Source organism: Zalophus californianus, chromosome 3 (assembly GCF_009762305.2).
Source record: "Zalophus californianus isolate mZalCal1 chromosome 3, mZalCal1.pri.v2, whole genome shotgun sequence".
Taxonomy (NCBI): Eukaryota; Metazoa; Chordata; class Mammalia; order Carnivora; family Otariidae; genus Zalophus; species Zalophus californianus.
The window spans coordinates 76,486,203-76,502,630 of record NC_045597.1 but is presented as its reverse complement, the minus strand read 5'-3'; the positions used below and the strand labels follow the sequence as shown (position 1 = coordinate 76,502,630).

The following is a 16,428-nucleotide window of genomic DNA, read 5'->3' as shown; positions in this document are numbered from 1 at the left end:
GTTCCTGTATACGGAATAATTTCTAAATTCCTCTGACTGTGGAATCCACACTGTCTCACAGCATGGTCAGAAGAGAGAGATTTTTAATGTGCTCAGTGTTAGCAAGCAGGAAAACATTTTTCCTGCAAGTACGTGCCTAAAGACAAGTGAACTGAGTCATCCTGTTTCACAAATAAATACAAGCAATGCCCAGTGTCCCTTGGTAATAGAGTATAAAAGCGGGATGGAGAGAAGAGAACTAGACCAGACTCATGACGTCCACACCTGACAACCAAAACTCACTATCGCCAATTCTTCAAATCTGCTTTCCCAAGAACTGTTACTATCACTCTCAGTAGGTGCTAAGCAAACAAGATCTGATTTTGTATTTTCTCTCTGATTCATTATTGAAAGAAAACTTTTGAAAAGCAGGCGCAGAAAGAGATAATCCAAACAATAAGAGATCAGACAAAAAGGTTTAATGGTGTGGTTATAATAACTTCAAGGCATCACATATGCCTTAACACTTGCTTTGTGTTTCTTTTTCTCTTTTGCTTTAACAAAAAACTTGGTGTAGTCTCTGAGTGATACTTTGGAACATCCTTAGATAATGCCTAAAATCTTGGGTCAAGAGAATCAACAGAAAAAAATTCTTTCTAGTTTTTTCTTTTGCTAATAACCCGAGTGTATGCATTTTAAATTTGCTTAACCTATATTTGGATAATAATTAAACAGAATATTGTTCCATAAAGACTTCTAGCGCTCTAGGGCTTTACTCATTGGATTAAGTGACTTGTCTAAGGTTAAACTGCTGGTTAGTGCAGTTAAATAAGTAACTCAGAACTCTGGCGGTAAACATGGCCCACTGGTCCTCACTACTTGTCCCCTGTGTAACGAATACATCCTTCTGGTTCTTTGCAGGAATGACAGCTAATATTTGCTACATATTTACTGTGCACCATGTTGTTCTCACACATCTGTGGGGTAGAGAACATTAATACTTCCTTTTACAAAGGAGGACATTAAGACTCTGAGGCTAAGGTCACATAGCTAGTCGACAGGATTAGGATTCAATTCTGTTTTTTGACCCAAAGATCTGTCAATGAGAAAATTAACTTTCATAACAGTAATTAGAATAACAAATGAGAAATAGGATCAATAACAGCAAATTAAGGCAAAGGGAAAAAACGTATTTTCTTTGTTTTGACCAGGTAAAAGAATAAGTCTGAAGTGTTTTAATAAATTTATTAACTTCATCACATGACTTCTCAAAAAAATTGCTTCAGTAATTTCTTACAACTCATTTAATTAAAAAATCAAGAGTTAAAATGGCATAAACTCTTTTGAAAATTTCCTCCACCTCCTTAATGTTGGGGTATTATTTCATAACCCTAAATCAAGGAATGGAACTTTCTGATGCATACCTCATATTACTATTTCTTTCAAGAACATTTAGTAAAAATAAACACAGACCCATCTGTACCAATGAGCTTCCAGATAGTGTAAAGCCAAAATAATTTTTTAATAAGGTAGCAAGACAAAAGTTTTTTAATGAGCCCTAACATTTAAGGGAAATGAGAAACAAAATTGATAAAACACCTCTGTCCTAAAACTTAAGGTCCTGACTTCCGCCACGGCCTTGCAGCCACCCTCCTGCTGCACTCTGGCTCTGCCCTCCCAGTGAACTCAAGCTGCTTTGCCAACCAAGGCCAACACTGTCCTACTCATTGCTGCAAATCCAATGTGTATCTTTCAGAATGCCCAACTTCACTCTGGCTATATCCGACACTGCTAACCACTCCGTCCCTGAAGCCGGGCTTCCTCTGACATCTGGGAAACCACTTACCAGTCTGGCCATTCCTTTCCTATCTTCTTTGTGGCTTTTGTTTTCCTTTACTGGTCCCCAAATGTTCCTGATCCTCTTGTAATTTTTCATACACACCCTAGAGGATAACACTGCTTCCAATAGCCTTAAGAACAACCATCCATTTGCTGAGGACTTTCAAGTCTTCTGTCCTGGGTCTTCCTCCCCAACAGCAGACTATCATGATGCAGGGCACAGTGAGAACATCTTCACTTGGCGTCCCACCTGGGCCTCCAATTCAACACGCCTGGGATGGGAACAAGTCTCCCACTCGTGCTTTCCTCCTATGCTCCCCATTACCCAGGCACCTGGGTTTCAGCACCCAAAACCTCCAACTGGCTTGACCTCCAAGTTTTCATTTCTCCAGGACTATGGTCATGTGTTCTCTTCTCTCTTTTTAAAGATTATTTATTCTGAGAGAGAGAGAGCGCGCGCAAGCATGAGCATGCAGGCGGGGAGGGACAGAGGGAGAGAGAGTCTTAAGCCTTAAGCGCAGAACCCAACACAAGGCTTGATCTCAGGACCCTGAGATCATGACCTGCGCCGAAACCAAGAGTCAGAGGCTTAACAGACCGCACCACCCAGGCACCTCGACTTATGGTCATGTTCTTAGATCAGGGCTCTGTCCACTTGATTTAGCAACAGACTCTCCTGTCTCCAGGAAGGACACAATCTAGCCAGCCATGTCTCTAAAATGCAAATCTTATCACCTCACTCCACTTAAAACCCTACTATGGCTCCTAGTTGCCCCCTGGGCTAATCTAATCCCCTCACCTGGAAGCCTGGAATGGGCAGACTCCTTACCTCTGATCTCTGGTCTAGACTCATCTCTCAATTGACACTCCAATCCTTCCCTCACCTCCTCCTGCTATATCCAGGAGACCCACTGAAGGGGTTCTCCCATAGGTGCAGTCGGGCTGCCTGAAAGCCCTAAGTCAAAAACATCACACCTGCATTTATGCCATAAACATCTTAACTTAAAACATATAAAAGTGCAACGGGTTCATCTTTGTTATCACAAAGGACCAGAGGTCTTTGGGTATGATCATCTGACTGGAACTCTGCATTCTTTCTTGCCTAGGTCACACCAGAATGTGTCAACTGTGATTTCCAGTTCTGGTTTCTTTCAAGTACAATAATAACCAGAAACACTTGTGAAGCATTCTGAGTAAAGATTCTTGGTTTTTTCTTTTTTACAGCTATCAATTCTCACCTAATTGGACAGAAATTTTTTTGGCAATTCACCTTTATTGAATCTCTACAAAGTATTCAGCTTAGTTTTCACAGTTGTCTCTTCAGTCTTACATTTCATTTGTTTGTATATCTAAGTAAGATCTATAATTATAATAATAAGTACAGCTGCCATAAATGGGTTTGGAGGCATGCCCTTGACTCCTGGTAGGGATACAACTCAAGCAGTACCGAATGAGTAGCCTACACACTCAGCATGCAGCAGGCATCAGTCAGCATGTGCAGGACACCCTGAATCTGAGAGGCCTGCAAACGGGGTAAGAAAGTTTCTGTTGGGCGTCCCTAACCTCAGTTTCCCAAATGTGCCCTCCTTTCTCTGGCTTCCACCCTTTGCATATGCTGCTCCCTCTGCCTGGAATATACCTTCCCCTAACAACAAACCTAATCTAACTTCTATTCACCCTTCACATTGTCACCTGCGAGACTCCCTGAGCCCAGTAAACTCCTAGAAGCCTGTGCCTATCAATTTTATCTTTTAGAAACTAGCTAACTAATTGCTGGAACAGGAAAAGAAACATTTGGAGGATGACCTTCCCCGGGCCGAAGGAGGACTACTCTGTGAAGATGAAAGTGCCCCACAGTTACCTCAGCTTCATCATCTTAAAATTCCTGCTCTGGGAGAGGCATAAGCTTCATTAGCATAACATACAACATAGGTACGGGCATGTTTTCCGAGTCCGCATGTGTAACTTTATGCCTGTCCATTACACGCAAGGATGAGGTCTCCCCTTTGAATATTCATCCCAAACTCCAAGAGAAGGAGCCTGCTTACCCGTGTGGGGAGGCATGGCTTTGGAAATTATCCTGTGTTCTCCTTACTTACTATAAATAAAGATAACCTTGTGAGGCTACTCCACTTGCTGTAGTCAGTCTATTTCTCGCCAAGGAGCAGACCCACATTGGTTCAGTAACAAATCCTCAACTTGGATGTCATTTTCTCCAAGAAGTCTTGGGACTCCCCAGATCTGATGTGCATGCTCTCCCTTCACCCTGAGCTCCTTTATCCTTGCAATGGCTTTACAAGTCCCTATACCACACTGGAGGTTTATGAGAACAGTCTCCGGCTTCCTCAGGACCACCCAGCCTCTAGCAGTGCCTCACTCATAATGCGGCAGAGCTACAGATACATTAATAGATATACAACATCACATATATTTATTAAGTGGGTCAATACAAATGAGGTATCTCCTAAACCAAGAGCATATTAAAAGCCCAACTCTGAGAGTTTCAGAGCAACTTGGGCATTTCCTGAAATATCACTGTTTGATTATGTCATAATGGCACATCCTGTATCACTTACCAATATCAGTCGTATCAACTGCATAATAAGGCTGAATAAACTTGCTTTTACAACCAATACCAGTTCCTCAATGGGGAAAAGTAGATAAATACATCTAAGGAAATCTTTTCCGTTTCTGAGCAAATACATTCAGTACAAAATCAAATTGAAGAAACAGAAGTTGAAGACATGGAAATAATGTCACCCCTGAGTAATAATCCCTACCTGGGATTTAAAATCACCGGGCTTTCAAGACAGCCGTCGATGTCTTAGTACGCTTTTTCTTTCCTTTAGACAAACCAACCTTACATCTGTGTAGGAAACATGCCGCAGACGCAGGCAAGCAAGGCCTGGGGGCTGTTCTGGGGGTGGCCGTTGCAGGGCAGGTTGTGGGGGCAGGACACGCGGACAGCGGCTGCGTGCACCGCTAGGCCACGTGGGCGGGGGTGCCTCTCCAGCCCCCTGGGCTCTGGAATGGGTCCGCCCCGGTGCAGGCGCGGCTGCACGCACGCTGACCTGAGCTTCAGAAGAGCCCATATTAGGCTCCCCTAAGAGGCTGCCACGCCCCATCATTTCTGCTTGGGCCATTCACGTGATCAGCGATTCAGCAAGAACTCCCGGTGTTGCTGCGGGATTCACCCCGGCAGATCGCCTACTGGGGCTACTCGCGGGTGACCAGCACCCACCTCCGCGAGGAGAAGTCACAGAGGGGGCTGAACCCAGCTTTTAAGGCCTTGGGCAGAAGCCAGTGCCTATGGGCAGTTAGGTGTTCGACCACATTGTGCTGGCCAGTTGGGACTACCCCAAAAGATATTAACTGAGCTTGTAACACACTAACTAGGATAAGCTCTCCTTTCCATCTCCTGGCCTGACATAAGGTTTCCACAAACGTTTCCACACCGGATATGAGCAGTGGAAGAAGAGCAACGTTAACTGGGAAGCAGGAGCTTATTCAGTGGTAGACACCACTGCCATCACCCTTTTCAGGGTTGAATGTTTCTCTCAAAAAGTCCTCAATTTATTCTGTAGCAAAGCGAAAAAAGCAGTATGTCAGATTTATCACTAAGTAATTTATTTTGGAAATTTCTACATTATCTTATTCCTCACTTATCTTTGTTTTCTAGGGGTAGCCCCTGGTAAGACCCAAGATCAATTTGAGTGTGGTCTGTACTATTTTTTACTTGCTTTCTTGTTGACACCAGAACCAGGAATTTTTAATCCCTCAGAGCAGGTTTTCAAGACACGTCTGACTCCTGAACAACATGCATTTGAGCTGGGTGGCTCCACTTATACACAGATTTTTTTCAATACAGTGCAATATTGTAAATGTATTTTCTCTTTATGGTCTTCTTAATAACACGTTCTTTTCTCTAGCTTACTTTATTGTAAGAATGCAGTATATAATACATATAACATAGCAAATATGTGTTAATCAACTGCTTTATGTTACCAAGAAGGCTTCTGGTCAACAGTAGGCTATTAGCAGGGGGAGCCAAAAGTTTGACACAGAGATTTTGGATTGCGCAGATTTTGGATTGTGCCGGGTGGGTGTGGGGGCATGCCCCTAACCCCCACATTATTCAAGGGTCAACTGTACTTCCTCCTTCCACCAATCATTAGCCAGCTCTAATGTGCTCAGACAGGTTGGCCAGTGTACAATTTGGGTCATTATGTCCTTTGTAGATCAAGATGTTTTTTATATACAAGTATTGGTGAGGATGTGGAGAAAAAGGAACCCTCATGCACTGTTGGTGGGAATGCAAACTGGTGTAGCCACTGTGGAAAACAGTATGGAGTTCCTCAAAAAGTTAAAAGAACTACCATATGATCCAGTAATTGAACTATTGGGTATTTACACAAAGAATATGAGAACAGTAATTTGAAAGGATATGTGCATCCTTATGTTTATTGCAGCATTATTTACAATAGCCAAATTATGGAAGCTGCCCAAGTGTCTGTCGATAGATGAACAGATAAAGAAGATGTGAACTATTACAATGGAATATCAGCAATGAAAAAGAATGAAATCGGGGCGCCTGGGTGGCTCAGTCGTTAAGCGTCTGCCTTCGGCTCAGGTCATGATCTCAGGATCCTGGGATCGAGCCCCGCATCGGGCTCCCTGCTCAGCAGGAAGCCTGCTTCTCCCTCTCCCACTCTCCCTGCTTGTGTTCCCTCTCTCGCTGTGTCTCTCTCTGTCAAATAAATAAAATCTTAAAAAAAAAAAAAAAAAAGAAAAGAAAAAGAATGAAATCTTGCCATTTGCAACAACATGGTAAAATGCTAAGTGAAATAAGTCAAGTAGAGACAGACAAATACCATATGATGTCACTCATATGTGGAACTTAAGAAACAAAACGAACAAAGGAAAAAAAGAGACAAACCAAAAAACAGACTGTTAACTATAGAGAACAAACTAATGGTTACCAGAGAGATGGTGGGTGGGGGAATGGGTGAAATAGGTGAAGGGAATTAAGAATACACTTATCATGATAAGCACAGAGTAATGTGGAATTGTTGAATCACTGTATTGTATACCTGAAACTAATATAACACTCTATGTTAGCTAACTGGAATTTAAAAAAGAAAGATGTTCTTTGTATACATCATGCCTTTAAGGACTGGATTTTTTGGTTGTTTTCCTAATGAAAAATGTGGATGGGGGTTATGATTTAGAGTTTCACAAAGCCATTGTTAACAACTTCAAATATTACATCATTCTGCTGAAGACTGAGCAAGTCTGGCCTAGGTCATCAGAGGGCTACACTGGCTTCATTTGATTCTCTTTCCTAGCTTGCCAGAAGTGACTATATTCTTAAGAAATTAAGATGTAAAACTACTAAAAAATCAAATCAAGCAATAATTTGAGTAATTTAGAAATATTTTTAAAAGCCATAAAAAGTCTAATCAATTCAGGGTGCCTGGCTGGCTCAATAGGAGCATGTGACTCTTTATATCAGGGTCATGAGTTCGAGCCCCATGTGTAGTGTAGAGTTTACTTAAAAAAAAAAAGTCTAGTCAACTTGTCAACTTTGTATCTCCTTAGAAAACCATATTCTTATTTTTCACATTTAATCATTACTGTACCTAATCCTGTTTTTCTCCTCTGTTGTGTAGCATTATTAAAAATAGTCTAATACAATACTTAATGGTTAAGAAGAAGGCTTTTAAAAATATAACAAACATATTTTTATTTTATTTTAAATATTTTATTTATTTAATTGACAGAGAGAGAGAGACAGCAAGAGAGGGAACACAAGCAGGGGGAGTGGGAGAGGGAGAAGCAGGCTTCCCACCGAGCAGGGAGCCAGATGCAGGACTCGATCCCAGGACCCTGGGATCATGACCTGAGCTGAAGGCAGTCGCTTAACCAACCTAGCCACCCAGGCACCCCCAACAAACATATTTTTTTAAATGGCATCCCCAAGTCTACTGATCTTCAGGGTCATGCTTTAGCTCCTTGCTTGTAACCCATAAAGATTCCACAGAAATCTGATAGCTGAGGAAACTGAATGTTTTCCCTTCTGGGAAATGTTTCCTTTCTGATTAAGGTAATCATTGGGTTTATGTCACATGAGCAAGCTAATCTGAACTCAGTGGGTGAGATGAGTAGAAAGACAAGGATGAGTAGACATGAGAAAAAGAATTTTGGAAAGCAATCAAATTTGACTTCTCATCAATACAGACTAGTAAGGGAGAATGTAAGGCTGGAACCCAAAGTAAATATGGGCACGTTAGGAGCATGGGTAGGCTGTGATATAGTAAGTTGCCCCTATGTAAAACAAAAAGCTTACATAAAAAAGCAAAAGGCAAAAAAGATAATTCCCTAAGAGCAAGTTATCACAGCACAGGCATGCTTGCTAAGACCCAAGGAGAAAGAAGGGCCACAAACACCATCACCAGTAAAGCAATAAGGTTTTTATAGGCTGGCAGCCTCCCATTCATGAACTTTATAAAAGCTCTTACAAGTGCCATTGTGATACCTGATCTGGATTCTATTATTTCAATACCACACCCATTCGATCAATACACATTACTGAGGACTGCTCCTTGTGACCTTTCTTCACAGACTGTTAAGGGGCTAGTAAGGAGATAAGACAGTACTCTAACTAAAGCAAGCAAGCAAGAAGTGCTAGAATGGTGCTGCGGAGTTCTGAGGAGGGACAGCTCACCTCCACCTGAAACGAGGAGGTCTTCGTTTTTTAACAAAAATCAATTTGCTAATATTCAAATTTCTACATTTTGAGAAAAATTTAGTTGTGGGCAGTTCTTGATTTGCAAATTTGGGGAGCACCTGCCTAGGGAGGAGGAAACATACTTTCATTATTTTTTAAAACTTTTGTGCTAAATTGCAAACAAACACAAAAGTAGAGAAATTAAATGATGAACCCACGTTTATCAGTACTTTACCAATTATTTTCCAACCTTCCTCAGCAGCTTTTTGGAGTATTTTAAAGCAAAACTTACATGTACTGTTTCGTGCAAAAAATATTTTAGTATGTACCCGTAACAAGGAAGGACTTAAAAATAACTACACTATCATTATCCCAACAAAATGAACAATAATTCCTTCACTGAATTCCCTCAGTCCGTGTGCAAATTTCCTCAATTGTCTCAAAATGATCTTTTTATTTGTTGGTATCAAGATTCAAACACGGTGCATAGACTCCATTTACCAAATGCAGTTTGGATTAAACCAAATTTATCCATTTGGGTGACATCTACCAGAGATCATGCATTCAACACATGGGCTTATGGAGCTGACTGTCACCCTAGCACTTCGATGGGCTGTAGATCTGGACCCAGTACTGGCCCACTCTTTAAGCAGTGGAGAGGCCAGCTCCTGGCACACAGGAAGGAAGCAGCGTAAAAACCAGAAGACGGAAATGCTGGAGCTAGTCTGTCATGGACTCATCATCCCCTGGGCTGTGTTTCCTAAATCAGATGATGGAAGTGGCAGTGACTTTTATATGTGCTGTACTGCTAATCTGTCCAGACAAGGGAAGTCAGTGGGGAAGTCAGTGAGAGATGCTTCTGTTGCAATGAAGTCCAGGACCTCGATGGAGGTGGGACATCTGTATTACAAGAAAAGAGGGCATCGCTCTTACACTAGGCAGCAGGGCCAGCTCGGTCCCAGGAATGGTTGACCCACATGATCTCTGGCTATGCCTAACTTACCATAGGGTCTGCAGGAACAAAAGTGATGAGTAACTACACTAATGTATTACTTGATTGGTAAGTAGGAAATCTCCAAATCTGGCAACAGAGACTCAGGGGCCCACACAGCTCCCAGATCTCAGCTGATTTCCACACTTAGAGCCTCTTCATGAAGCAGAAGCCAGGTGACCTTGGGGTAGGTATCCCACAGTTACAACTCTTCCTTCCAGCCTCCCCAAAAGGGATCTTCCACGACTTACCTGGTAACTGTGCCCCCTGGCAAGGGACCCCCGCCCCCGCCCCCCCTGCCCCCCTCCCCCACCGGCCGTAGTAAAATCTAAGCGATAATTCTTCCTAATCCTTCCTTTCTGACGGAGAGGAGAGAGGGCCTCAGCAGGGATTTAGCTTGTGTAGATAGATGGCTAGGACAATGGCTTGGCTGAATGGCTTGGAGGAATGTGGAAAGAACAAAATAGGTAACAGACTGGTTTGGGGAAGGAGTATGATTAGATAAACCAGAATATACTCAAAGCATGAGAAACCATCTGTGCTATATGAATGCCCAGTTGTATCCTATGTGAATCCGATTGCAAAAGAGGCCGTTTAATAATTGTGTGAACACTGTGTTCCACTCTGTAAACGCCAATCTTTGTTCCTAGTCATCTTGATGCTTACTCAGTAGGTTCAGGGAGGAAAAAAAAAAAAAAGGCCATGGTGGCAGAAATGGATGCCAAGCCTGGGCTAAACCACAGGGTGTCCCTCTCAACCAAGTTAATGATATGGTTCCTTGAAGGAACCAGACAGCTCCTTGTGGAGAGTTGATTACAATGGACCCTTTTCATAATAGAGGGGTAGATGATCTGTCTTTAGTGGGAAAGATATTTATTCTAGACCTGGATTTGTTTTCCTTACCTGTCAGACCTCTGCTGGAAACTCACTGAAGGCCTCATTCACTGTCACGGCACCTCTCACGGCCATGATTCTGCCAGAGGACCCCAGTGAGGGAAGCACGGTGACAGGCCGTGCCCACGAGGGTCACAAGTGTTAGCCTGTTATCATCCTGAAGCACGCAATCATGGCCGAAGGGTAATGAAGTTATGGAGATTGCTTGGGGACACATCTTGACATTGTAATGCCCTGTTGGATGGGGTATGTGCACTGAACCGGTGCCTGACAAGGCAATGTGCACCCACAGCCAGAATACAAAGGGCAAGCACAGGGGCCGCTTCTTATAATGACTTAATAATACATCTGCAAAATATTTTCTTCCTATTCGGTAACTCTGCCCTGTCATTCTCTCAAGAGAGAAGGACCTCCACGGGAATCCACAGGCCCGGCCCCACTGGATTAGAACCAAGGCCAGCCACTTTCGCCTCCCTGTGCACTGGGAAAATGAGCACCCGAGACAGACATGGATGTCTTTTGTGGTCAGTGCCACCACAGTTTCTCAACCAGACTTATGCAATAACCTCCAAGTCAGTCTCCCTTCCTCTGTGTTTTTTCCCCCAAACCATCCTTCCTCTCTAAAGCTTCAATCAGTGCCTATCACTCCCCGGCTGGCAGTGGCTTCCCGTTTCACTCCAAGTCCTACCCAAGACCTGCAATGTCCTTTCTATCCGGCCGCAGCCTCCCAGCCAGACTGCAATGCCCTCTTCTCCTGCCCTTATTTCCTGAAGTCCGGTCAAGGGCCCTCTCGCTGAACCTCAGACACATCAAGTGCCAGCCTACCTCTGGGCACCTGGAGTGCCTGCCACAGATCTTTGGCTCCTGCTCATCTTTCAAGCCTCCACTCGGGCGTCACCTCCTTAGGGACAGTGGGTCACCCTCTGCCATGCCCTTCCCAACACTCCCTACTACATCACCCACATTCATGTTCCCCAGAGCAATCATTACTGCCTGAGAGAAGGGTATTTACTGACTTACTGGATTGGATTCAATGCTGGAATGTGAACTTGGTGATGCTTTACCCTCTGCTCCACTCCACATGGTAAAAACCAGTGCCTGGCAGGCTCCGGTTAGTGCCCCACACATTTTTATAGATGGGCTGCTTTTGACTGAGGGAGGGGAAGAAAAAAGACGATGGCAACTCTAAGCAAGCAGGACCACTCACAGCTCCACACCACCGGGTGAAGGTCTGGGCCACCTCACCTGGCAAAGGACACTACCAGGTAAGGTACTGGGCAGGTGGTGGGGGAGTGTGCGACCAGCACGAGATGAGCCAAGTCAACAATAGCACGTATGGCCTTGCAACCAGAAGCAGAAGAGAGAGATTTCCTTTTGTGGTATCACATATATACATAATATTTATTTATTTTCTATCTCCTTTCCTCCCCCACCTCCTTCCACTACCATGATAAGGGTGTGTTGTGTAAATTTCCCTCTGGGCATACACAGTGGAAAAGGAACTGCAACAGAACTGAGGGAGAAATGGCTACTGCTCCGGAGGGCCTAGACTCAGAGCTGTTTGCAGTAACTGATGAGCCTCTGGATTGTCTCCCTCAAGGGAAGGAGTGAGAGGGTTTTTAATTATACATGGAGCAGGTGCATCATGCCAGAATGACATTTTTTAAAAAATGAACACCCTCCGGGGCACCTGGGTGGCTCGGTTGGTTAAGCAACTGCCTTCGGCTCAGGTCATGATCCTGGAGTCCCGGGATCGAGTCCCACATCGGGCTCCCTGCTCAGCGGGGAGTCTGCTTCTCCCTCTGACCCTCCCCCCTCTCATGTGCTCTCTCTCTCTCTCTCTCATTCTCTCTCTTTCAAGTAAATAAATAAATAAATCTTAAAAAAAAAATGAACACCCTCCACCCCGCTTCATTTTTCTTTATAGTACCACCTGCCCAGTTATATAGTCACTTGTTAATTCATTATCCCCTCACTGGAATAAGTGATTTAAGGGTTTTGTTCTGTTCCCTACTGTCACCTGGCACGTGGTAAGCACTCAGTAGTTACTGGATATATGAATGAATGAATGAACAAATGGAGAACCTATCCAGAATCTACTTCTATTTCTAACACTACTTGGATTTCCTCTAGGGGAATGACCTCCTTTCCATTGTGTTCAGCCTTGGTGACAGGGTACCATGGACCTGCCTCCCAATATGGAAGGCGAAGGGTCTCTGGAGGCCCCTAGCCCTTCTCCCTGTTCCAGTGCCACCAGGCAGTAGACACCTCACACCTAAGCTTCAAGGGTTGATTTCCCTATCCTGGGATTTTTGACTTTTAAGTGACAGAAGGAATGTTGGCTTTCACTCATTCCTATGCCCTCCTGCTACGTGCTTCCCTCAGCTTCTTCCAAGTGGTTCCTTGATTCCCAGAAACAACCCTAAAGGCCATCCATTTCCCACACTGGTTCTCTAGCCATTCTTTTAACTCTGGGGACATCGGACACCCTTCCAATAAATTCTCTTTTTGCTTAAGCTGGTCAGAGTTCGTTTTTGTTGCTTCTCAACAAAAGAACATTGAAGTCAAAACAAAACACTGTTAGAGAAAGCACAGAATTAAGCTGTTTGTATGTATGTATACAGGGTTGGATGGGAGCCAGCAGAGACTCCGCGACCCAGCAGCCTTAGCAAATTCATACAATAAACATGGTTTTATTTCCTATTTTTCTTCTCACTTTAAAATTGTAGCCGTCCCTTTTCATGTTGTTGCAGGGTTTTCCTATCTGTGTTGTAAACTGTTGTGAGGTAGTGGCCCATGCAGCACCCCAACTCACTATTCCACTCTGGATGAACATTTACCGTGCTTTGACTTTCGTGCCATCACTTTCGTGCCACACTGTGAAGAGTATCTTGTGCATATAGCTTTCTTTCTCCTTTTGGATGACTTTCTGAAAACACATCACCAGAGGTGGATGACCGGATCAGAGGGGATGAACATGGGGCCTGGCGCTGAGCGGCTTTGCAGGAGGAAGACAATGAATGCACGTTGTCTCCAAGGGCACACAAGGGAATGAGAATGTTGACATAAGGTAATGGGAAAGAAGGGAGCTCTAGGCAAAGGGGCAATGTGAGAAGCACAGAGGGAGTGTGAAAGCCTAGAGAAGATAGAGAACACTGGATGGCAAGCTCTGGAGGGAGAAAGGAGAGAAACAGATGGAAAGTGAGACTCGGGTTGCACAAAAGCCTATAAACCCATAAGGAACTGGGACTTGATTCTAATGCTTGGAAAGAGTTGAACATAAACAGTGACTCTGACTACAGTGTGTATGAAAATTTGGCCTGAGGAGGTGAGGGGGTGGCTGTGAGGGGAAGGGTTAAGGAGCCTGAGACGCAAGGTGACCCTGAGAGCCAAAGGATGGAATTTAGTGACTCCCCGAGAAGGGGGGCAAGGACTCCCAGGTGTCCAGCCTCCTTGGTTGAGGGGCTGACAAAGGCATGAGATGTTCACAAATTCCCTCAACCTCCACCTGCAAGTCCCACCTTAAGTCCTCTCAGTGTATGTGACACGAGTTAGAAACCATGGCAACACAATTGGGAGTGATAGCATTTTCTCACCATTCACCAACTCCCTGACTTCTCACCACCCAGTGTGACCCTCCTGGGCCACGGTCCTCAACAATTTCTGTCAGAATCCATCAGTGACCTTCTTGTTGCCATCTCTGGTCACTAGCCATCATCCTCTTCTGCCTGTCCTTAGAAATGCCTCCCTTGACCAGGGAGTCCATACCTCCTTGTTCTTTCCCTTCCTTGACCGATCCTCTTCCTTCTCCTCCTCTCCCTAGAATTTTAGTCCTTCAAGTGACACCCTCCACCTTCTTCAAGGCTGTTGAAACCTCACCCCTTCTTACAGCTTCAGTTGCCACCCTCACGTGGACTTGCCCACACAGTGAGGTGGTGGCCCGGCTGAGGCAGTAGCTGGGTTTCCTAATGCCCAGCTCTTACTCTCATGCTCACCACATGATAATCATTTCTAAAAGTAAGACAGGAAACCCTGCTGTTGGAGCTATAATCATAGCACTTCTTTAAAGAGTCAATATAGTTCAGTGGTTAAAAATGAACCACTTGGTATTAAAAGTTCTATTTGTAGATTCAAATCCCATTTCTGCCCCATCCTGGGTGAGTGACTTAGGGCAGTCTACCCCTGTATACCTGGGCTTTCTCATCTGTAAAAACAAGGATAATAATAGTATCCAAAATGGCAGGTAGCTACGAAGATCAAATGAGCTAATACATCAGAGCACAAGGCACAGTCTGCCACATGGTAAGTCCTCAATAAATGTTAACTCGTTACTCTTGTCCAGTGCACAACAGGCCATACCATTCTTATCTGACCGGCTGATTGGCACTGACATGAATTAGTGTAAGGGAAGATTTTCTTTTTTAAGAATGTAAACATCAGGGGTGCCTGGGTGGCTCAGTCGGTTAAGCTTCTCCCTTCAGCTCAGGTCATGATCCCAGGGTCCTGGGATGGAGCCCCACGTCGGGCTCCCTCCACATCGGGCTCCCTGCTCAGTGGGGAGTCTGCTTCTCCCTCTCCCTCGCTCTTCCCCTCCCCCCTACTTGTGCTCACTCTCTCTTTTAAATAAATAAAAATCTTTTCAAAAAATTAAAAGATGAAATGATTCCATTCATTAAAAAAAAAAAAAAGAACGTAAACATCATTCCAAAAATGTGGTTTTAATTCAAATCAACAAGTGTTTACTGGGTAAGTACTGTGACAGCATATTAGCTACTACTGTATTAGACAAACTTTTCTTTGGCATCTGTGAATCTCAAACACCCAGAAAGAGCTTCAAAAAGGTTCAGACAAATGCCTGGGACTCCATTCTTAGCTCTCCACCTACAGGAACTTAGGTACACAGACACAAGGGGAGCAAACTTCTCAAACGGGGTCACTGTGACGACACAGAGCACCCACTCCAGAGGGCTGACGACACCCTCACGTCTGTAGCCCCTGAGATGAGCCCTCCTCACTCCCAGGGGAACAACGCCCTGGCCCAGAGGCAGCAGAGAGGTCCACAATCGAATGGGCACCTTGGTTTCACTGGGAACAGTCCAACTGAGGACTCCACACCAGTTTCTGAAAAGTGAGCCCCCAACCAGGGTGGGCCTGGGAGACTCACCATTGGATGCTCGCATCTGCCGCCGGCGTCCCACTCGGTCCAGCCCAATGGGGGTGCTCTGGGAGAAGGTGAAGGGCCGGAACCGGGCCGAAACCGCCTTGTAGGGCAGCACCTGGTGAGCGGGCACAGGAGGCCTGGCTGCCGGCTACAAAAGGAAAGCAAAACGCTGTGAGGGGATGCCAGGAAGTGGCAACTCCTTCAAAGCTCTTCACACACACAGCCCTGAGCAGCTCGGCACTGTCACCTCCAAGCCACTCACACACTTGAGACGCTTTCTCCAGACCGTGGCAAGAGCTTCAGGCTGCACCCAGGCGCAGTGGCAATGACTTATTCCAAGACTTTAAACAACCAGACTCAAGGGCTCTTACCTCACAGCAACACATTTCATGTTATTTGTCAGCAATATACCAGGGGTAACGCTCAGTAAAAGCAAAGCGTCCAAGAAGAGAAGCAGATTTAGGAAGTGGTGGCTTTCTCACACAGAGTCAGGGGCAGAAAGGAAGAAGATGTGTTCCCAGCAGCAGCCTCCAGGGCGAGTAGACGGTCCTGGAGGACAGACTGGGACTGGCATACCTGCCAGGCACATCCAAGTGCAGCCACTAGGTACGCATTTGTGAGATACAAATGCTCCTTACCTCAACTATCATGACAACTGAGCTTTGTTTAAAAGAAGTTGGTTTTCCACTTTCCACGAATTTACCCAGGTCTCTTTAGAATCACCTATGTACCCTGTTGATTTTTCCCCGTGAACCATCTCTATAAATCGAAGGCCAAGCTGGCTTATGCTTTCCTTAGGTTTTCTTCATATTTCCCCACCCAGTTCCCTAAATGAGA

General features: G+C 44.7%; 1 protein-coding gene across 6 annotated transcripts in view; it reads right to left on the bottom strand.

The window, feature by feature from the left end:
* Positions 1-16,428, bottom strand: part of SPATA13 (spermatogenesis associated 13) — a 363,796-nt gene that overhangs the window by 49,200 nt on the left and 298,168 nt on the right. For 5 of the 6 annotated variants that reach the window (XR_004819935.1, XM_035726496.1, XM_027588187.2 and 2 more), the window contains one exon: positions 15,595-15,739. Coding sequence is in view for 5 of the 6 variants with exons in the window: in XM_035726496.1 (XP_035582389.1) it covers positions 15,595-15,739 (145 nt within the window). In the remaining variant the exon portion in view is untranslated. Of the gene's footprint in view, positions 1-15,594; positions 15,740-15,962; positions 16,066-16,428 lie in introns of those variants that run through there. The other variant, XM_027588190.2, reaches the window with a different exon arrangement.